The 23,177-nt window shown below is 50.4% G+C and overlaps 1 protein-coding gene across 1 annotated transcript; it reads left to right on the top strand.

Moving 5' to 3' along the window:
- The first annotated feature begins 2,006 nt into the window (after nt 1–2,006).
- On the top strand, nt 2,007–22,191 carry LOC137864398 (solute carrier family 22 member 4-like). Its single transcript, XM_068698474.1, has 10 exons — nt 2,007–2,600; nt 7,498–7,601; nt 8,886–9,040; nt 11,344–11,515; nt 12,829–12,955; nt 14,439–14,539; nt 15,499–15,713; nt 16,440–16,622; nt 18,055–18,190; nt 19,462–22,191. Exons 1-10 carry the CDS (start codon nt 2,208–2,210, stop codon nt 19,535–19,537), a joined length of 1,662 nt encoding a protein of 553 aa, XP_068554575.1. The 5' UTR covers nt 2,007–2,207; the 3' UTR covers nt 19,538–22,191.
- Nucleotides 22,192–23,177: the final 986 nt, after the last annotated feature.

Here is a 23,177-nt window from a genome sequence, read left to right as displayed (position 1 = left end):
AGCACGTCGCCCTGCTACGGGCACTGCTCAGAGCCAGCCAACGCCCTTAGAAAATGGATTTTGCTTTGCCCTGTTGATAAGCAAGCTTTTGCATGATCCAAGTGTTATGCAAACAGTATGGAATTACACAGCTCTGATTTATCACGTGTTTTCTTAATTCGCAGCTCTTGAGATGGCTGCTGGGAGTGTGCCACGAGGGTGCCACGAGGCTGAGGGTCCTTCCCCAAGCAGAAGGGGCAGAGTGGAGCTGCACGGGCAGTGACCACTCCAACCCCGAGCAGAGCAGGAGCTCACATAATCTCCATGCCTGTCTAGAACCATCCCTGACGTTTGATCAAAGCAGGCTTTCCAATCCAGGGAGCACCCAGCAAAGGCTGGCAGGAGAGCAGCAGCACTCTGGGCTGTGGCACTCACGTGCAGGATCTGGTGGGGCCGTGGCAGAGCTGGCAAGGACAGCAGGTGGCTCTCTGGCTACCAATCTGTGTGTCTTCACCAAATAACAGAAAGCCCAATGGTGCTTTCATGTTGAACGTATGAAATTTATAATACAATAAGGACTCATCTGTAAAACAGATAAACACGTGTGTGTTATACGTTACCACTTTTGATTCATTAAATTTGCACTCTATCCACAGCTATTTATGAGCGCTGCAAAGGATTCCTCCGTAGACAATTGCTGCTGACTGACTAATTGCACTAACACTAAGGATTAAGACAAGGCATTCCCGACTCCTTATTTCCCCATGGGGCTGCACACACGTTGCCTGTCTGTCCGTGGTTCTTGTGCAGCCCCGGGCAGGGCAGGGCAGCCCCCGCTGCAGGCTGTGAGCCCCCCATCCCCCTGCCAGCCCCGTTCCACTCTTATCACCAGGGCCAGCTTTGGCTGAGCGATGGCTCAGGCTTGGCGTGGAGATGTCCCCCCCTGCCTCTCTCCAGGCAGGCGGTGTCTGAGCCCTCCCCATCTGCTGCACCACATCAGCCCCTCGCTTATCCCGCTCAGCAGCGGGCTCTGCCTGGCCCGGATAAATGCTGCCGTCTGCTTCTCCTCCCCAGGCACTGCTGCAGAGGTGGCTCCGTGGCACAGCGCCTGCTGATTTGGCTGTGCCTCCACCTTCCCAAATGCCCACGTAAGGCTCTGATCACTGCTGGGGAGATGTTTCCCTGTCTTCGTTTGCCTGTGGCAAAAAAAAAAAGGCAACAAAAGCCCAGCCAGCTGAGCACAGGCAGTGCCCACACACCTGTGTGTCCCACACAGCACCCCGTGTCCTCCTGTGCTGGCTGGTGTGCAGCCAGCAGCCCGTGCTCCCCTGAATGAACACTGGAAATGGGAGCTGTTTGCTTTTGCTCTCTTCCCTCTCCCTCTCATCATGTCTCCTTTCCCCTCCTGTCTTGTCATTACAGCCAGCACAGGAGCTGCCACACGTGCTCCACACTGTGCCAACACCAGCAAAAGGGACCAGCCCCATCCTGGGACTCACAGGACTGCCACACAACGGCGCATTGACATTTCTGGGTTTCCTCCAAGAAGGCTTTTGCAGCCCACGGCAGTGTCACAAGCATCAGGGGAGCACAGCCCAAAGCAGCATTATGAAACAAGCCGAGCGCTGGGCGTATTTCAAACAGTGCCGTGGCTCCAAGTGCCCCTGGAGCTATGGCCGGGGCTGGCAGCGCCGCTCAGATTTCCGAAATGGCTTCACCAGTTATCCATGTGTCTCCCTCCGGGCAAGCTAAGAGTCATGCATAAAGCAGGAGAGGATAACAGATAGGAAACTGGGGCACACAAAGCCTCGCTCCGGGGCCCGCGCTGCCCCTGGACCCTTCGGAGCAGCCACTGCTGACCTCGTCTGACATTGTGCCGAAGAGGATGACAAACTTTGGGTGCTCCTCATCCCCCTTCGGCCTCCTTCTGCCGGGAGGGAGCTGCCATGGGGCCGGCCACGCTCCGGGATGGGCGGAAAGCACCGCGGGAGGCAGGGACCGGGAGAGCCCCGGCTGCGGGGCAAGGCGCGGGGTGCGCCCGGGCTGCGCCCCCCGGGGATGCTCCGCGGGGAGCCCGGGCACCGGCAGCGCCCTCCCGGGGCCGGGACAGCGGGTGTCCACCGGGATGCACCGCCTCTTCGGGGGCCGGGCCGTGCTGTGCCGAGCCGTGCCGGGGAGGAGCCGCGTCCTGGGGGCGCGCAGAGCCGCGGAGAGCCGCGGGGAGAGCCATGCGGGACTACGAGGAGGTGTCCGCCTTCCTGGGCGAATGGGGCCGCTTCCAGCGCCTCGTTTTCTTCCTGCTCAGCGCCAGCATCGTCCCCAACGGCTTCAATGGGATGTCGGCCGTCTTCCTAGCCGGCACCCCCGCGCACCGCTGCGCCGTGCCCCGCGAAGCCAACCTGAGCGGCGAGTGGCTGAACGCCAGCATCCCGCTGGAGCTGCGCGGCGGCCGGGAGGAGCCGAGCCGCTGCCGCCGCTACCGCCTGGCCGCGCTCGCCAACTTCTCGGCGCTGGGGCTGCGGCCCGGCTCCGACGTGGAGCTGGGAGAGCTGGAGCAGGAGCCGTGCCTGGACGGCTGGGAGTACAGCCGGGACGTCTACCGCTCCACCATCGTCACCGAGGTGAGGGGACCCCGGCGGAGGAGGGTGGTGGCATCACCAAAGGGCAGGGGGTCGAGGGAGAGGGTGCGGGAGGAGGGGAGATGCTGCCGGGCTCGGGGGGACGGGGGGCGAACCGTGCAGCCCGTCCAGGTTATTGCTGTGGAGCGTCCAGTGGAGACTCCAGCCCGGTTTGTTTGCAGAGGGCTTCCCCGTGGTGGGGAGGTGAGGGCTGAAAATAGACGGGTGGCAGCTGGCTGCGGGCTGCTGACCCTCCTGGCAGCCCCCCCGGTCGCTTTTTCCCAGCCCTGCTGCGGATGGGGACGTGGACACCACTGGGCACCCCCATCAGGGCCCTGTGGGGCTGGGCAGCGTGGTGCTGGTTGTGGGGTTCTCGCTGCCCCAGCACCCCGTGCCGGTGCTGCCAGCCCCAACGCTGCCTTTGGTGGCTGCCAGGTCCACATTGGGTGACTTGGTGGAGGTGGGGGCTGCTTGGGGGGCTGCTGCTGGCTCCTGTGTGAGCCTGGCCCCGAGGCTGTGCCCAAGCTGCCAGTTTTAAGCCCCTACAACATCCACACAAGGCGTCGCAGGAGCATCAGCGGTGGCGGTCATGGAAGAACTTGTTTGGGGTTTGAGTGCACCAGCGGGGCCAGGCTGTCTGCACGTCTGGTGGCGAGCTGTGATAAAGGAGGAAGGCACCATCCCCTAAAACTGCGGAGCTGCTCTCTCTCCTCGGTGTTATGTGACAAGGTTAAAGGGATAACGGGCTCAACCCACGCCCACGGCACTGGGGTTTGGCAGCGGGCAGGCCCCGTGGGCTGGGCAGCGTGCCCCGGGGCAGGCAGCGTCACCCGGGGTCGCTCCAAGTGGCCTGGGAGGGGACAGGAGATCCCACGCAGCTCGAGGTCACTGCAGCCATGAGAGGGCTCTCAGGGAAACCTCGGGCTTGTGTTCTGCAGAGCTTTGGGGAGCCGAGTGCTGCCCCAATCGGGCTCAGTGGTGGAAGGATTCACCCCACTGGTGCACCCGATGGATCACGCTTGGGGTGCGCAGCGTGGGCAGGGAGCGGGTGCCTGCCCCTCGTCTGCAGCCACGGTGACTCAGCAGGGACATTGCCACCAGGAACCGTCCTGCTGGCCGGGCACGGCTGTGGGGCTGTGCCAGGGGGCATGGGGGCACGGGCAGGGGTGGGCAGATGGGGGCTCAGCTGCACTGAGGCGTGCGGGAGAGGAAGGCGAGCAGGGAAAGGCTCGGGGAGGGGACGCCCCTCGCGTGCCCATGGACACGTGTAGCCCATGCGTGCGTCTCCCCTGCCAGCAGCTGTGCTCAGTCCCCATCCCTCGGGAAGCTCCCCCGGTCCTGGCCGTGGGCGAACCGTGGCCACGTCCCAGCTGCAGGACACGTGCTGCGGGCAGGCACGTGCAGCAGAAAGGCAGTTTGGGGCAGCACAGTGGGGTTTGCCACGGGACCTGGAGCGCACCCGAGGGGAAATAACACACCCAGATGGTGGAAACCAAGCGTCAGGTTCCCAGCTGTAGGCCAGATGGAAAAGGATACTTGTTTAGTTTAAAATGGCACGAACGTTGGGGAAAGATGCTGAATCCTGTTTTAAAGCAAGGAAAGCGGGCAGTGATGAAACCATGAGAAGAAGCAGTTGGGTTGAACTTGTGATGATAATTTTTGTGCCCAACGTTTTTCTCGGTATTAATGAAGACGAGCCTGGACATGCCATCAGGAAAGCTCGATGGAAAAAACCATCTTCAGCTGAGGAGCAAAACCTGGTGGTTATGGGACTGGGCACTGGAGGTTGCATCTGAGTCATTCAGCTGCATCAAATCCTGTTACTGCTGCTTGAAAGGAGCAGGCTGGGAGGTGCCAGCCCAGCCCTGGAGTTATCTGGGGATGTGCTGAATTCCCTGGAGCGGAGGGTCCCCAGCTCAGTCATATGGTAGGTCTGAAAGCGGAGACGATGTCAGCAAAGTGCATGTGTCCAAAACACGGGGAAAAGGGACATAACGAGGTCAGGGAGCTGAGGGTGTCGGTCAAGTTGTCCCGCATAAAAATGATGGTTTTTTGTCTGGCCAGGTGGCCGGTGTGGCTGCTGCACCAGGTCAGCACTGCCGGCACTTGCAGGGAGGCTCTGACCCAGAGCGGGGCTGCTCCTCTCTGGCCGTTCCCTGGTTTCCACCATCTGTGCTTTGAAACTAATTTAAGTGTTAACATATGTATTTTTGCTATGCTGTGGGTTTTTGCCTGGAACTTAACCTAATTCTGCTCTAATTCCAGAGAGCGGTGCTCAGATCTGGCTATCACTAGAGGCTCGGGCACAGGCAGCGGTTTTGCTCTCTGGAGCAGGGCGCTTACACGCATTTAATGCCCCGGTGCTGGGCTCTCAGCTCCCTGAGAGGTGCTCTGGGCTGTCCTGCAGCACCACGGTGCTTCACGGTGCATGGCCCTGCTGCAGGAGCCCCACGAGTGCCCACGGCAGTGCTGCAGGCTGCTCCCTGCTCGCCTGTGCAATTCCCAGGGGAGGCAGGGGGCTGGGGGTCAGCAGGGGTGAGCAGCCTCCCTGTACAAAGCTGGGTAGGAGCTGCTGTGATGTGAAGGCATCTGAAGGATTTGTTTCTCCCCCTGAGGCTTTTTTCCCAGCGGTTGACCAACTGGTTGGGTCACAAAACTCATCGACCTGCAGCATCCCTGCTGGCCATGCTGGCAGAATTCACCCTTCTGGAAGCCGGGAGCTTGGGAACAGGGGGCTCGGGGATGTGATGGCCAAAAAGGGATCCAGCAGCTCTAATTCCTGGTGGTGAAAGGAACTCGCACGGACGCTTACCCGTACTTTGTTCTGCGTAGGCAGAGATATTAAAGAATTACTTATTTGCTGGTTAATGAATAATTCCTCCAGCAGAGAGTTTGGGCGCCGTGGCTGCGGGTAGCTCAGCCTCTGTGTGCTGGGCACGGGCTGGGATGAGCACTGTCCCTGAGGAGGAGCTGAAATGAGTTCAATGGCACTTTTTTTTCCCCAGGAAGCTTGCAGCACTGGGGTGGTGATGGGGCTGCAGAGGCATGAGCCACAGGGGCAGGATGGGTCATGTGTGAAGGAGGACGAGGTGAACTTCACCTAAGTCCGTATGAGGGGCACTTTTTTGCTCAGCAGCTTCAGCTGTTCCTGGGGTCAGATGGATTTCACTGTGTTTGTGTGTTTTCTGGTCAGGGACAGCGAGTTCCTACAGACACAAAGCCCACCCCACCAGCCAGCTGCTGCACACCCTTACCGCATCCTGCACATTTTAAGGGCTCCTCCTGGTATCTTTAATTTTTTTCTCTGCTTCCAGCCCGTGGGGCTGAGTGCGTGTCAGGAAGCCTCCTCGTTGCCCAGAGCAGCTCTTTGGTGTCCAAGCAGAGCCTGCGGACAGCATGGGTCGGGGTTGGACACTGCTGGGGACAACAGCCCGACCTCCCCTGCTGGTTGGAGTGAGCAGGGGTTGGATTTTAATACCCTGAGTGATGTTCTGAACGGGCTGCGAGCTGTCTGCCACCTCGTTATTCACCAGCTTCTCCGAGGCTGAGTGTACAAAGCGCTACAAATCCGGACATGGCAATTTGGGAACCTGCCACCTTGTTCCCCGTCCTTGTCCTTTCAGTTTTTCTAGGAACATCCAGGGCTTGATTTGCACCTCCACCTTTTTTTATTTTTATTTTTTAATCTCCATTTCTTCTGACAAGTGAAACAGATCCTGTGAATGTTTTCCAAGTCCAGCATCCCTGGAAGCATCCGAGCCCCGCCGGCCCATGCCCTCCCTCCTATCTTATCAAATACAATTAAGATAAACAGAGATAACCACCTGGGCCTGGCCCACACCTACCCACCTGTTCCTCCCAGCAGGGACGAGATGGTTTCCATTTGAAATAACTCAGATTTAAGCAACTGAGGTGCATTTCAGCCCTGTGCCACAGGACTCCTGCATTGCAGATGATGTGCTGGTGTTTTCAGGAGCGGGCACAGGCTGTGGTTTGAAATGCCAACCCGCTGGTTGTTTTGTTTCACTTTGGCAGGACAGGGAGTGCCATCAGACGGTGCTGGGATCTCTCTCCAAATCCCAACTCGCTCCTTTTGGCCGGGTGCCTCTGTGCTGGGGGCAGCCTCAGCCCCCTGCTGCTGCTCAGCCCCTGCACCCCGCAGGCAGAGGCTGCGTCCCGGTGAAGGCGATGCCCCCGCTTCCTGATAGCAAGGCTAATTATTAAAATGATGCTGTACTAAATGATGCTGTACTTTGAGCTGAGCCTGATTAGCCTACCTTCATGGTACAATTATCTAAGCTGCAACCGACCTGTTTGAAGCGTGTCCAGCAGCACCCCGGCGGGTGTGCCCTGACCGGGGGATCGCTCCCCAGGACGTGAGCAAGTCCTGGCAGATGCGTCTCAGTTCTCCCTCGGGTGCACCGAGGCTCCTTGTGCTGATTTCATTTTTTTAAGCCTTGCGTGGGGTGACGGGAGGCGCCGGGTGGAAGTTTCCACGCTGGCTCCCGTCCCAAGCCTCCGGTCCCAGCCACGAGGACGAGCGGCGAGCACAGAGCCGCCCATGAGGATGCCAGGGGGAGGAGGGATTTAAGAGTAAATCTTTGTGGAATGGAGAAGAGATTTCACTCTGCACGCTTTTGCATACATTCTGTCAAACCCATAAACCAGAGAAATGCAGCAGTTTGTGCACCAGGGAGGCCAGGCGAGCTGTCCCCAGGAGCACCCCAGCTCGGGGTGCAGGATGGGTGCGCATCAGCTGCAGGGACCTCACGGCCCCAGCCACTGGGAGGGATGGGGAGAGGACAGGGGGAATTTGGCCACAATATGGGGAAATCAGCGCCCTCCTGGGCAGTGCCAGGCTGCTTCAGGGCAGATCTGATCGTGGGCCCTTCTCTTGCAGTGGAACCTGGTGTGTGAGGATGACTGGAAAGTGCCGCTGACGACGTCCCTGTTCTTCGTGGGTGTCCTCATCGGCTCCTTCATCTCGGGGCAGCTCTCGGACAGGTAACACCACCACTGCTGGCTTCACTCAGGAGCAGAGCAGGGCAAAACCCTGGGAACAGGCTTTTTCTTTAAAAATCCCAACCTTTACCCCCAACACACGTGGAACTGCTATCATTTGTAGGTGTCAGGAAGCCAACAGCTGGTCTCTGCACCGAGTGCATGTGGCAGCCTTGCAGTTTGATGAGCTGGTCCCAAGCTCGTTCCTTTGTCCACCCCTTCTGGTCGCTATAAATACCTCGTTCGCTGTCACACATTAACTGGGAGTCTGTTGTTGGAGCCGTAAGGCAAAAGTTGTCCTTTGAGTGGGAGCTCCAACGTGTCTTGTTGGATGAGATGGTTCGCTGGAAACGAAATGTGCCCACGAGGAAAATAAAAGGATAACCTGTAAATGAATAGCAACGATGCGATGCCATCTAACCACATAGATGTAAAATGCCAAAAAAATACAGCAGGCGTTTGACAATTATCTCAGCAGCAATCAAGTTTTGGCCTTACAGGTGTCCAGTGCCAAACACCTGTTCCTCCTGTGTGTCCCCATCCCTGCTGCAGCCCCATGGCCATCCCTGCCCGGTGCTGCTGCGGTTGGGGAGGAACATCTCAGCAGGGGGGGGGGTCAAAACTCAACGTGAGACTTAATCCCAAAGCCATGAGTATTAAATTCCATGTGATCCAAATTTAATCTCCTGCCCCTGGTGCAAAAGTCGGGCCGTGTTACTGTTTGAGAGGAGACGGGATTATCACTAAATCCCTCTGGTGCCCCTTGGGAACATCTGATAAAATGTGCGCACCCGAGCAGCTGGCGAGCCCACGGGCCCCTCCAGCGTTAGCTGCTTGTGGAGCTTTTTGGAAAGGTTTTGTCAATAAGCGGGTGTGTTCTGAGCCCAAGTGGGGTGAAACCAGCTGATAAAGCTAGATAACACATCCAAACTGCAGTGGTGTTACACCATATAGATGCCAGCAGCCTGAGTGCCATCATTTCCTAACTTTGGTCTGCACAGCTTGTGATCTCAGAGTTTTTCTCACCTATATACTGTTGTCTGGGCTCCTGAGTTCCTGGCTAGTGACAACCTGAACTTTCTGCTCTTAATTTCCTTTATTAATTTATTTCCTGGGTCTTGGAAATTCTCTTTTTCGGTTCTTGTAGAAATAATACATAAAAGGCATAAAATTTTAACTGATCTTCAGCTAAGCTGTGTCACCCGCAGTTGGATATTTATGCTCTCTTGTGCATAGCCCTGCTCCACGAATGAATTCAGTAATCATCTCCTTTGTCCTTGGCACCAGGTTTGGCAGGAAGAGCATCCTCTTCTCCACCATGGCCGTGCAGACAGGCTTCAGCTTCCTGCAGATCTTCTCCACCAGCTGGGAGATGTTCACGGTGCTCTTCCTCATAGTGGGGATGGGGCAGATCTCCAACTACGTGGTGGCCTTCATACTGGGTATGGATAAGCCTTTATTAGATTAAATGCTTGCTTAATGTGCTGTTGTGTTTTTCCTCTGAACTTGCAGCAGTTAATTAGAGACAGCTCTAAATCCTCACTGGTAAAATTCCTAATTTAGGCCAGCATGGTGTGTTTTTTTTTTCTTGGATACTTCAAGAAATCTCTTCAAATAGTTAGAGCTTGTGCTTTTTGCAGGTTTAGAGAAAAAAAGTGCAGGAAATATCAACACAAACATTATTTCTGTGCTTTTTGGAGGAAAGGTTCGAGGGAGGCTGAGGGCTGTTATCAGCGGGAGCAGGGCAGAGCCAGCAGCGACTTTTGGGTTCCTCCCTGGCCACCCCCAGTTTGCAGAGGGCTCTGGGCAGCCAACACTTGGGTCAAAGCAGTTTCCATGCACAGCGTGAGGCCTCCTGTGTGAGCTTTTAACCCAGGGGTGTCAGAATTTGTAGCTCATGGTGTCACCTCTTTGGGGGACATCAGGCACGAGCTCACCCGGCGTTTCCCCAGGGAGCGCAGGGCAGTGCTGGGGGCACGGACACGGAGCTGCGGTTTTGGGGTTTTGGCAGAGCTGGGGGGACCCAGAGCACCCTGGCAGCACCCGCTGCCAAGAGGTAGGGTGGTGTGCTCCCAACCGAGCACGTTTCATTGCATGGGTGCAGCCTGCTGGCACCTGGTGTGCCGCGGTGCTCCTTCTGCCATCCCATGCTCTGCGGAGCCGTTCCCAGCTCTCAGGAGGCTCAGTGGTTTTCTTCCCACTCCCCTAGCAGCCTTGGGACTCTTACCAAGGATGGGATTAAGCTAAAGCAATTTAGGAGTTAGCTCTCTAATTGCGGTTAGTCATCAGCTGTCTTCAGTGCAGAGAGGCATTTCTGCAGCGCTTCCCACCCTACAAGGTGCAGCTGAGCGCCCTGCACGCCCCTGCTGCTCCTCCAGCCCAGCCAGCAGCTCCCAAAAATCAGCACATCACAAGGGTGCTGGGTGGGAGAATGCACCCACAGGGGGAAGAGAGGCTCCTGTAGGAATCCCATCCCGTGGTGGGCTCCTGCTCTGGGGTTGCTCCCTGTGCCCTGGAGGCGCTGCCTGGTGCTGTATGGCATTGGTGGATGCTGTGTCTCCAGCTCGGGGGGAGCAGTGGCACCAGCACGTGTAAATCCCCGCTGTGCTGCAGCCCTGGCACTCCCCAGCACCAGCTGGGTTTGGGGTTTTTGTTTGTGCCAGTGCCTGGTTTCCCACGGGTTTCTCCTTTCGGTTCCCATCCCAGCTCTCGATATCCGAATGCTGGAAGCCCGCTGTCAGCCCGTGTCACCTCCCCATGCACAGCTCAGTCCCTGCTACCGATTCCACGTACAAACCAGCTTTTTCTGCCAGTTTTTCCTTAGTTGTAGTTGTTTTTTTTTCCGTGTTCAAGTCCTGAGACTGTAAAACAACAGGGAGATTTGTGAAGGCGTGCTGCTGGCAGCCCAGGGTTGCTATTGCCAAGAGAATAAGGGAAGAGGAGAGACAGAAGAGAAATAGAGATGAAAGATATTGTCTCATATTGGCTCATAATGCCACAAATCCTACATCTTAACACACTGCTCAACAGGTATAAAACAATGCTGCAAGGCTCAGACGTCTCCCCAGATGCCCCTAAGCAAGAGCCATCAGCAGAGGAAGACAGCAGTTTATTTTTTAACACACCCTTCCTGACCCTAAGAGTCCTTTTTTTTCATCTTCTCGTGATTTTTTTCAGTTACCCCAAGCTTCTGAAATGGAAACCTGTAGCTATTAAATAGCTTTTTGGTTTGGTTGCTTGGTTTTTAAGTCTCTGGTATTTTTTTCCAATCGCTCTGCAATATTAAGGGTTTTAACCTTTAATTAAGGAGTTTTAAATCCCAAACTAGTGAAAGGGGGCAAAGCCTATTTTTCCTCCAAGCGCATCGGGAAGGCTCCTGGCAGTCTGTCAGCTGCTGGCCCAGGCCTGCCCTCACCTGTGTTGGGCAGCACGTTAATCACAGCAAGCAGAAGCTGCTCCATCCCCTGGGAGCCCCCGACAATCCCAGGCATTTTTAGTTACTGGCCAGGTCTGAACGCTGAAAATGGGGAGGAACTGCCCCCATGCTAATAGCTCTAATGACCATCACCTTTTAGACCATTACGCAGTGTCAATTAAAGTGTTATATAAGACAAATTTTATCTCTTTACATTTAAACTATTTTCTAACGTTGTTTAGCTTTATTTTATAAATGCAGTAAAGTATTTAGTCGTGACGGCGAAGGAAGAGTTAAAAATGCTAATCCAACCTCCCTTGTTTTAAACAGGCACAGAAATTCTTGGCAAATCAGTTCGTATTATATTCTCTACGTTAGGAGTTTGCATATTTTTTGCAATTGGCTACATGTTGCTGCCACTGTTTGCTTACTTCATCAGAGACTGGCGGATGCTGCTGCTGGCGCTCACCGTCCCGGGGCTGTTCTGCGTCCCGCTCTGGTGGTGAGTGCAACGCGCCCGACGCTCTCCCCCTGTGCCCAATTCTCTCTCTCCAGGGCCCAGTGTTTTATTTTGCTTTGTGTTTTGTTTTTGTTTTGCCTGTGTTCAGCCCAGCTACCTGCCCGCTGATCCTCCCTGGTGCTCACCATGTGCCTGGGGGCACTTTTGCCACCAGCTCTCCGGAGCAGCTGGGGAACTTTGGCCCCTAATTCTGGACACTGTTAACCACCTGGTAGCTGTGGTAGTCCTGGATGATTCAGTCTAACCTTTCTTCCCTGCTTTTTTCTTTAAGCCATGTTTAATGAGGATTCAGCTGCTGATGGGTACTAAAATCTGAGTGGAAGGCTGGCAGGTGACAGCACTAAATGTCACCAGGCAGAGGTGTGCGCTCCCAGGCTTTGCTTTGGCTGCCAAAGCGAGTGTGTCTGCAGCCCTGCTGGCATTGAAAGCCAAGAAGAGAGCTCACACTGAAACCCAGCAGTGGTGGGGACCTTGTGAGGTCCCTCATAAATGCTCAGCTCCTCTGAGCCATCCCATGCTCTTGTCTCGGTGGCTGAGCCCATGTTTTCTCTGCTCTCCCTGCTTCGCTCAACCACCTCAGTGTAAGTGCACCCTCACTTGCCCATGGGTGCTCTGCCCCGGGAGGCTGAAAAAACAGATTTGGAAAAGTTAGTGCTGTTCTCAGCCTGACAGGCACCCTGAAATTACTGCTGGCTAAAGGGAACGAGGAAGCATTTGTTAAGGTCACGGGATTTAGTTAAGGAAAGGTGAGATTTTCTGTCCTGTGGTCAGTGTTAATTCACTCAATGCCTTTGGAAGTGGTTAGAAAATGCCATCAGCTCTGCATGGGGACAATGCCTCTGTCCTGTGCCTAGGAGAGCCTGCATTAGATTTGTGGTAAAATCGTGAGGTTTGTATATAGATTCCTGTGACACAGAGCCTTTAAATATATCCTCTGTGCATTTAAAGCATTTCCACGCTGCATGCAGTTTCCTAAGAATAATTTTGCTTAACGATGGTGAAGCAACCCCCATATTTTCTGTCTGTCCACTAACATCAGTCTTTAAAAAAGAAAAAAAAAAAAAGCAGGCCCCCTAGGAGAAGGGCCCAAGCATCTCCTTCAGCTTGAGCTCTCCCACTGGTCCCAGTGGGACACGTTCAGGAATTACACTGCCTGCATGCTTCTGCGCTGACCGTGTTCAACCACGAGTAATTTGCGAGATGAGAGCGGCGTTCAAAAACAACTGTACATGTGGCTTTAATAATGCTTCACTTTTGTGAAAACGTTGAGTCATTTATTCTGCAACTTATTGCAGGATCATTCCTGAATCCCCTCGGTGGCTGATCTCCCAGGGAAGATATAAAGAGGCAGAAGCTATTATCCGCAAGGCTGCAAAAATAAATGGCATTCCAGCCCCGGCTGTGATTTTCGACACCGCGGAGGTATGTTTCACGTGCCCTGTCACTTTACCTCGTCAGCAGCTTTCCCCTTTGGCCAGTTGACTTGTTGTGAAATGCCAGGGCAGGAATGGCTTCCAGCAGCAGCTCACAGGGGCTGGCGCTGGCTGTTGGCGTGAGGTAAGTGTTGGGTTAGCAAAGTGGAGACGAGAAGCCAGAGGGCTTACTTATTTGTTTGCTTTTTACAGTAAAGCTCTGTTCCGCAGCAGTGGTTGGTTGTGGTTTTCAGAGCAAGGGTGACCCAGCTTGCTTCACCCTTCGGGCACGGAGGAGAGCCGAGGAGGACGCGTTCAGCCCCGTCCCAGCGCGGTGTCAGCGGTTTGCACTTTAACAGGGGCTCTTCACGGGGGCTGCACGGGGGCACCAAGTCCAGGTCCACGTGTGCCGGGGCCCCACGGTGACCCGCAGGATGCTCCAGTCACACAGAGCACCGAATGCCTCAAGTGCCCTTGAAACATGACTGGAGAGAAGGCCTCGGATCAGCTGAAATTCTTCTGCAGGCTGATTTTTTTCTTGCATATCATAATTATTGGTTAAGAGGAGGAAGCCTGGCACCGAGCAGGCTCACGGCCGTGGCAGCACGGCTGGGTTTTGTGCTCGCCTCCCCCCCAGCAGCTCGTCCTCCCCCAGAGCTCCTGCTGAAGAGGCACGGGCACGGCTCCTGCGCAGAGAAATCCGCAACGCCGTGGGTCTGTGTGTCAGATCCGACCTTCCTGCATCTTACCAGCACCTGCGTTTTCTGTCTGCTGACACAGAAGAGAGCAAAGCACCGCGCACCCCTTTGGGGTATCTGCAGGAGAGAAATGCTGCGCCCTTGCTGGCAGCATCGGCTCATCGAGCGTCCTGCTCAAACTTTGGCTGGGCTGAAGATCTCCTCTCCAAGCATCTGCTGTGCTGTAAATTCTCGCACACGTTCCAGCTATGGGAACTCTGGAAGCACTCTCCTTCACAGCCAGAGCTCAGTTGTCCTTCATTTTGGACCTGACTCTTTCAGGCCCCAGGGGGTGGGTCTGCTGTCGATCACTCACGTGTTTTTGAGACCAGGCAGCAAAAGCGGGCGATAACTTGCATTAATCTCACACCATTTACGAAAGTTGAACAAAGAGAGCTGAGTGCAGCGCATGGAAAAATGCCTCCAGTCATGAGGCTGCTCCTGGAAGGACTGTGTCAGATCCTTAAGGAAGTGCTCGTGCATCTCTCTTGTCAGTAATGCTCCTTGTTCAGTAGTCAGCACGGTGCCGAGGTCCCGGTGCTCCCGTTTAACAAACCCTGGAAGGTGCCGCGGAGTACGGCTGGGTGCAGAGACGAGCGCTACCTGAGGACTGCACCCCGCTGCAGAGCTTGGGCTGCCTGGTGGGGCCCTGGGATAGCCGTAACCTCGTAACTGCCCCGACGTGTGGGTGTGCAAAAGGTTGTTGTGCTCTGAGGTGTGGGAATTTTTTTGGTTTTGTCTTCCTTTTTCCTTCAGATGCAGGATTCGAAGCCTCAGCAGCAGCAGAAGGCTATCCTTCTGGACCTATTTCGAACCCGAAACATTGCAACTATTACTATTATGTCATTACTTTTGTGGTAAGGAAATGTGTATTCCTAAAGTACCCAGGCAATAGAACGATTTCTGATTTGAGGGCACATGCCACAGGTTTAGATGAGTCTCAGCCTCGGAGCCTACCCACACGTGGTCCTTGGCTGGTTCGTGCCCCTCAGCGGCCCCCGCACCCACACTGCATTAATACCTACAGGTGTGGGGATGGTAGCCTCAATTCAGATGGGAAATAATTAAGAAAATACATGTAGCAACTTGTGATTTATTTTTTTTGCTTTTGTTTTAAGAAGCTCCCATCTCCATAATCTCTCTTTGAAGAGAAATGTCTCAAAGCAGAGGCAGAACCAGAGCCAGACCCATCCATGGCCAGCATTTTCGTTGTGTTTCTGTGCAGTGCCTCTCTCATTGGGATCCTGGTCCCTGCCTGGGCAACCACAAGGAATGACGACCAAATAGTGCCATGTAGCCCAACTGCGGCCCTTTTCTGCACATATTTCCCCCAGCAGAAAGGATCTGGCTGGCACGCCTGGCGTGCCCTAGCAAGGCACTCTTGAGGTTTGAATCCTGGAGGTCCAGCTCTGTTGAGAAGAGTCCAGTGAGACGTAACCAAAGTGCCGAGGGTGGGAGAGCCTGTCCCTGGAGTTTGCTGCGAGTAGGAACGTAGCTGGCGTGGGAAGCTTCCCAGACTTGTTTCGAGGTGCCCGTTGCAGTGAAAAGCCTTTGTGACTGACTTCCACAAAGCCTAGTGCTTGGTTCAGGATATGGAGGAAGGAGAGAAATCAGAGGGCTCCGCACGCTGCTGTGGATATGAGCACTGCAAGGGATGGCAGAATTAGAAAGTTGGGGTTGCCACTGAGGTTTTTAAGCCACGATGTCCATGGCAATGCTTTGCAACGTCCCAGTTTTGTAACAACCTCTGAGGCAGCACCGGAGGTGTTCAGAGAATGGTGTTTCTGGAATAATTTGTTCTTCTTGCTTTTCTCAGGTTTTTCACATCAGTTGGTTACTTTGGCCTCTCCCTTAACACTCCAAACCTGCATGGCAATGTCTACATCAACTGCTTCCTCCTGGCGGTTGTTGAAGTCCCGTCCTACGTGATCGCCTGGCTTCTCCTCCGCTACCTGCCTCGGCGCTACTCAATAGCTGGCACCTTGTTTTTAGGGGGTGGCGTCGTCCTCTTCATCCAGCTTGTTCCTACAGGTACAAGATCTGATACAACACGTAATGAAATGCAACGTTATGATATTTTGTGCTGCTGTCTAATGGGTCTGTGGAATTACTGAAAGCTGCGATCAAATTTGGAATCTGAGGTCAAATTTATGCTGATCACTCATGGCTGTGATTTTTCTTTTCTTTTATATATATATAAATATATTTATATATGCATATGCTGAGTCACACGTGGCTCTTGCTTATTGTGTCAGATTACTGAGCTTTTTATAGTCCAGGGGAACCAGCTTGTAAAGTGAGAGCCAGAAGGTGCACCGTGATTTATCTGGTTATGTGTAAAGGCCAAAAACAGCCTGCAAGCCTCCCAGAACTCACTGTGTGCAAATCTTCATAGAATTTTGCATTTAAGCAATTTTGCATTTAAGATTTAAGATTGTGCTTTGTTACTGTGTAATCCAGATTTTTGTTCCATTTCAAGAACATCCTTTTACTGAGTGAAATATAAATTCTGAAAAGTAAAAAACCTGCTTGTGCCTTCTACAGTGTGCTCAGCAGGAAGTCCACAGCCAAGAGTTCTGGGGATGGGGCTAATGTGCTGTAGAAATAAAAACAAACAAAAGAAAAAAAAAAAAAAAACACAACTTCTAGATGAAAAAAAAAAAAAAGCAGAGATAGGGGCTCTGAAAAGTTAAAGAAATACAAGTAATAAGCAAAGAATCTTGTTTATTTATCTTGGTTTAATGTTTTCTCCTCCAGATTACAGTGCCCTGTCTGTTGGCCTGGTGATGCTCGGAAAATTTGGCATCACCTCTGCGTTTTCAATGCTTTATGTCTACAATGTGGAGCTCTACCCAACGCTGGTCAGAAACATGGCAGTCGGAGCTACATCCACGGCTTCCAGGCTGGGCAGCATCATTGCTCCTTACTTCGTTTACCTGGGTGAGACATCGTGCATTTCTTGCTTTGAGCTACCCAACTGCCCAGAAAAGTTATTTTCTGAGCTTCTGAGGCGCAGGTTCAGCTGTTAGCCCCTTCATTTGTTGTCTTTTAAGTCCCTTCTCTCCCTTTGGGTTTCACGTTGTACACTATAGAAGTGAAGCAGAGCCCTTTGGGTTTCACAAAAGAAAAAGACATTGTTCATGTCTTGTAAGCAGAAGTATTAATTACCTCTAGGCTTTTTTTTGGTTTTGGGCACTCATTACCACCCGAGTGCTGCACAAATACGGAACGACTGTGATGTTCCTTAGGGTCTTCAGTCTCTGTTGCAGCATAGGTAGCAGGAATAGGTAGATGTAGACAGGATGAAGTTTTTATTGTTTTTGTTTTCTCTCGGGTTTCCATAGGCTCAGTCTTTAAAAAATCTTGTTCCAGTTATCAGAACGGTTTCTGATTGCTTTCAGAATAAACTTGTGAGCTGCTGATGTCTGCTGTGGCTAACTTAGGACTTGCAGTTCATCCAGTTTATGACCACAGAAGGAGATCAAATCACAAACTCTGGCTATATATGTGAAATACCCAGGGGTCTTCATTTTACTCTTAATTTATTCCACACATTATAAAGCAAGCTGCTGTATCCCAAGTGAAAAATAGAGCTGTCAAGTTCAGTTTGGTACTTTCTCCACCTTAAGTACTTTAATTCCTAGCTAATCCCTTCACTGAAAGACCTTTTAATTTCTGTGCTATTGTGATCTGAAAGTCTTACATCCTGCCTGAGCATGTGTGCACTGGCTGCAGGCTGCTGGTAGGGGCCGCTGCTTTCTCGTCCAAAACCAGAAATTGAACAGACCAAGGGCAGAGCCTCTTGTGTCACTGCAGGCTGATGCCTTCTTTACTTCCAGATAGGAGGATACACACACATTCATTTAATGGTCCATTAGTCTGCAATTGGCCTGTCCAGCTGCCATTAGTCAGTTCCCACCCTTTGCAGGGCACCAGCGGGATGCTCAGTCCCGGACAGCTGAGTGCTCAGTTGCTTATGAGCACTTTCATCTCTCACATTGAATTATTTCACTGAGGATTTGGTTCCAGATGGCAACCCAGTACTGAAGACTTGCTTCTTTCAGCAGTGATCCCAGCAGAGCTGCTACCTTGCAAAGATGTTGGTTATCCCAGTTGAAAATGTACAAAAAGCTATCGGCTGCTACAGAAACGTGGGTGTAGCGTGGGATGGTGATAGGTGGTGATCACCACTGAGCATACATTAGTTTTAAATCAAAAAGTCTCCATCTTTTCTGGCAGATACTGTATGTAACCCAGTTTGGATTGACCTTTGACATTTTATAAATATTCCAGCTAATTATTCCAAATTAATTCTGCGTTGCAGTGATGTCTGGAATATAAACTAATGTTGTTACGTCCTGTGCTCTGCCAGGTGCCTACGACAGAGTCCTACCGTATATCCTCATGGGAAGCCTGACCGTGCTGATAGGGATCCTTACCCTGTTCCTCCCAGAGAGCTACGGAAATTCTCTGCCTGAGAGCTTTGAGCAAATGCTGAAGGTGAAATGGTAAGTCGGCTTTCATTTATCCCACACTTCACAGGAATTGGGGGCTTCTTTGTACATAGTCCCTTTTCACAATCAGCAAACATTTCATCAGCTCCATTGCAAAACATCAAAACAGTCAAAGCGCCCTTTAGATTTGTTGTTAATTTTACAGACTTTGACACTGTACAGTTTCCCCAGAGTCTCTGAACCTGAGGGCTGACGTGCTTGGTTTGCACGGACACGTGCAAACCAAGGCTGACCTTCACATAGCTTTGGGGCTGCTGCTTCATGCCTCCCAATGCTTTCCATCCTTTTACATCAAGCGTTTTTTGTTGATTTTTTTTTTCCCTTTCAGGAGTAAGTTACTTAGCAACACGGATATAAGTCCCTCTCCTTAACTCTGCATTTAAATTAGCCATTTAGTAGGACAATTTACAAAACACTTTTCTCTTTCAGTATAAATTTGTTAGGTGCTGCTCTAAATTAAGCACAGGCTTTTGATATTCTAGCCTCTTTTCCTTGGGAGGTTAGAGACACACCAGCACAGCTCTTTCTCCTGGTTGTTTGTTTGGCTGGTTTAGCTGTAAACAACAACAGTTCTCCTGCCCCACCAGATTCTATTTAGGGTACTCTGAGCAAATATGCCCCCTGAAATCTGTGTCATACATTATAGTGCAAGAGCAGTGGAGACACTGTTTGCTAGCTGCTGTTGTGAGCAGGAAAACTCATGTAGAGGGAAACTGAATTAGCTGAAATGCAAATGCACAAATACTGTCCGCCTTAGTGAGAGTGTGTATTGTGAATGGAATTTGCCCGTAACCAAAAAAAAAAATAAAAATAATCTTGAATTGCCTGTATCTAATCTGGGGTCAGTAACGGAGCTGTCATTATGCTTTCAGAATAAGAAGAATTCTCAGGCCAGGTTCCTTGATAAGGGCACGCTGCTATTTATGACAATTAGGGACTTCTCAAATATCTGACCCATAGCTTTTTAGCTCTGCAGTTGATGAATTGTAGCTGGAAGTCCTGGAGACCAACCACATTCACTTTGGAGACTGCCTGTATAAACAGAAGGAAGTAACTGAATTACAGTCACTGAATTAAATTCAAGTTCTAAATGTTGTCTGCTGCATTGCTTCTTCCATCCAGAAGGGCATACTTCAGCGAGGAAACATTGTTTTTTTCCAATGTTTATATAAATACCATAACCTGGTTATTTTAGCAGTGCTGATTAGGAGGGGTAAGTGTCTGTAAAATGTTCTCCAGCTTCTCAGTCTCACACTTGCTTTCAGTTTCAGAAATGGGCAACAAACCACTGGAGCTAGGAATTCCAAGAAGAGTCCTAAAATTTTGGTAACACCAATGTGAAGATGGATGCATGCTCTCATCAGGGCTGAAAGAACAAGGTGCAAAACCTGCCAGTCAGTGCTGCCACACCATAGTTATTATCCCCTGTGCTGCTGTAGCTAAATACCCAGTTTACTGAACAGATGCTGTCTGCTCCATTGGACTTTTAGTCTGTGATTGTGTCCTGATTCCCGGAGTGTGCCAGCAGGTCCAGTCCCTGCTGAAAAACAGAGGTCTGCGTGTACTATGCGTGACTCGAGCAGCAGGAATACAGCTATGACTCTACTCGGTCATGTACTTAATGAAAGCTGCTAAAAGGAAAAAAAAGAAGGTAGCAAATGTAATGCTGGTGGTTTCTCTTGCTGTGCGCACTGACTGGATGAAGGGGAGCTGGGTGTCTGTCACCGAACATCTCAGCACACGTATCTAAAGGAAAGACCCCAGCCTCGTTTGAAACCTGTAACCAAAGCCTGATCGTCTCGGTGGAATCCGAGTTTAGCTGTAGCAAAGCACATGTAGACATCACTGAAATAACATTTTTGTTTAAAAAACATAATATAAATAACATTAGTGTTTTCAAAACAGTAACATTTTTTAAACAAGACAGAGTAGCTTTTGATGTGTGTTTCCCATTTTTGATCCACTTGTCCCTGTAAAAGTTGGTTTTTTTTTTGTAAAGCCTAAGCCTGCTGAAATCACTGGGCTTCATGAATGTTCTGTGTAAGGACCCCAGCTTGCTGACCTACTTCTGATGGGCCGTGCCCACTTTCAAATGAAACACAGACTTCAGCAAGTAAATGATCCAATTCAAATATGCTCTGCAGTGTTAGCTTTGGGGGTTTTCATGGTATATTGACACAAGCAGCTTTTTAAATCTTTTTGTCTTTTTTTTCAAAGCATTTCATTTCTCCTTTGAATACACACTACATTGTGCTTTACCTTCAGAGAAAGCTCATCTCAGTTTTTAAAGCCTCTGCAAAAGCCTTTGTACCATTTTCAAATTTAAAGGGGATTGATGCTTACAAAAATCTGATGTTCTGCACAGGAGTTGTTTACATGCAGCTAGCAAGAACTCAGAAGAGCTGATTTGGGACCATAGATATATTTTTTTCAAAACAAAGAATGCCAACAAAGCCAGTATTTTATTTTTCAAATCGTACACGTTATATATGCATTTTTTTTAAAGTACAGCAAAGCTAGGTGAGATGAAAAGCCACACGTAGTAGAGCTCAGATTTGTGTTACTACTGTTTTATGAACACTACATAGTTTGCAATAGGTCTTTTTTATTGGTTGTGCATGGACGTGTTGGCCACATAAAGTCTGTCAGCCTAGCCAGACTACCTAGAACAGGTAGGCTGATTTTTATCATTTATAAATAACTACCAGCCATGATTCACATTCTGTAAGGGCCAAGAAAAGCAGCATCTCATCTCTTAATGTGAGAATTCATGGCAATTTGTCTTGTGCTGGCATTTGGCACAGAAGTGAGGACCTCCCTGTAAGTTCGAGCACATATATAAAGCTTTGTAACATTTAAATGCAAGGAACGTGTGCAATCATTTCAAGCTGCTCTTTGGGATGTGGGAATTCTACTGCCTTTAATATTAATGTTCTGAAGTCATGTTTTTGCCACAAATGTAATGTGGCATAAGGCTAATGACCCCAGATGTTCTCATCCCTTCTCAAACTGGAATTTCTCTAATAACAACAGTATTTAATCTTGTCTTATTTCAAAGTTAATCTCTAGAATAGCTGTTTAGACATAACTAGATTTCTGAACAAAACCTTTATATCAGCTTTGAGGACTTAGTTAAATATAGGTGGCTGTGTTTTTATGAAGATTTTTATATTAAGTTCATACTTATTTTATGTGATTGTAGGCCTAGGTATTTCTAAAGGTAAATATTTTTATATTCTTAAACTTTGTAGTATCTTAAAACCTAATTTTAATTTTTTAAATAAGAAAAAGGATTGTGATTTTTTGAAATACCTTGTTTTAATCAGTTTTATTTTTCCTGTTTATACCATTCATCCAAAGCTAGTGTCACAGTTCAGTATTGGCAGATTTAAAAAAAAAAAAAAATCCTATGTGAGTGGAATGTACCTCTGACAAGAATGTGATGTTGTTATAAGGACTTAATGTGTCAGAGCACAGTCAAAACAAGAAAAGGAGATTGCTTCAGCTGACGTAGTTACTGAATTTTTAATTGTACAGCTGAAGAAAACAGCATTGGTTTAGTAGCTGTTGGCAGGAAATAAATGTGTTGCTGGTGAGCAATTTAAGACTTTCACTGCAATCTTCAGCGAGTTTTCTCTGTCAGACACTCAGTGGGGCTCATGATGAGACCTGCATGCTCACATGCAGTTGGCAGATGTATGTACAGCTCTGACTCAGAGATGGGAGGGAAGCACGACTGGATCTCTCCCACTGATTGCACTGTGCCTCAGCTCTCTCCTCTGTCACATTTACCTGGTTCTGTCTGTGTAACCTCTTATCTTCAGTAAGATCTGACGTGGGCTTATTGGATCTGTTAAAGCATGTGTACAAATGTAGTAGTTGTTGCTTGGTAACTGCTGTCTTTATTGTAATAAAAATGTGCACTGGCATTGTGTAACCTACTTTCTCTGTGGTTTGTCATGGAAGAATAAAGTCTTCTAAATGTAACACTTGCAGAGCTGTTTAAAGAATTAATTTATAATGTATTTAGCATGGATAAGGTATGAAAACAAAGCCCATAAATAAGCTCTTCCCCAGAAGATGACTGTTAGTTTCTCACTACCCGCATTCAAGAATGCCATACGTGGTATTTCTTTGGCTTTTATCAGTTGGAGGTATCAACCTCCAACTGAGAAAATGTCAAACAAAACAAAACAAAAAAAAAAAAGGCAGAAGTGTGAATCATGTGGCTTCCTAACAGAGCTCTATAGCAGACAGAATCTTCCTGTCATCCTGACAATGCCAATATGATTCTTTTGGCCTGGGAATAGAATATTACTTTTTAACTCTCTTCCTTTGACTGTACTAAGAACAAAACAATTGGTCAAGGCTCACATGTGGGGAAGGACCCAAAGCTAGGCCTTAGTGAGGAAACTTTAGTGGTTCTGTTTGGTACATGCCACCAAGACGGGCCTGGGCCAGGCTCCTCGTGGAGACCTGTAAAAGCTCCTTTGCTTTTCAGCTTGCCCAAAACATGCAGGTCCAGCTGCCAGGCACAGACCAGAGGCCAAGCACAGTGTAAGAAGGCAGCCCCTGTGCAAGGAGCTCAGGAGCATTACAAACTGACCGCAGCCCCCGTTCCCCTGGGCTGCTCAAGGGGAAGAGGTAGCAGATGGACAGGGGGAAGGTGCTTTTAGTTTCCTTTTAGTTCTCACTGCTCTGTTAGCAATAGGCAATAAATGACACCACTCTCCCTATGCTATGTCTGTTTTACCCACAACAGTAACCGGTTGAGCAACCCCGACCCTTGAGCCCTTCCCCGTTGTGCTTTTTGTCCCCATCTCCCTTTGAGGAGGGCGTGTGAGGGAGCCGCGCTGTGGTATTGGCTGCCTATTAGTGCGAAAACAACCCCAGGAGTGCAGATTTTACATTTAATAAACGCTCTTGTACTACATGCGTGCTTTATTATACACTTTTAGACACGTGTGGCTCGGAACGGGCG

This window comes from Anas acuta, chromosome 14 (genome assembly GCF_963932015.1).
Source record: "Anas acuta chromosome 14, bAnaAcu1.1, whole genome shotgun sequence".
NCBI classification, from domain to species: domain Eukaryota; kingdom Metazoa; phylum Chordata; class Aves; order Anseriformes; family Anatidae; genus Anas; species Anas acuta.
This window is presented reverse-complemented; position numbering and strand designations above follow the sequence as displayed.

Bases quoted from the DNA above. Each gene is read 5' to 3' on its own strand.
- LOC137864398 (XM_068698474.1), top strand. From the start codon at position 2,208: ATGCGGGACTACGAGGAGGTGTCCGCCTTCCTGGGCGAATGGGGCCGC. The intron at 2,601-7,497 runs GTGAGGGGACCC...CTTCTCTTGCAG, and splicing joins GCTCCACCATCGTCACCGAG to TGGAACCTGGTGTGTGAGGA. The intron at 15,714-16,439 runs GTACAAGATCTG...TTTCTCCTCCAG, and splicing joins CATCCAGCTTGTTCCTACAG to ATTACAGTGCCCTGTCTGTT.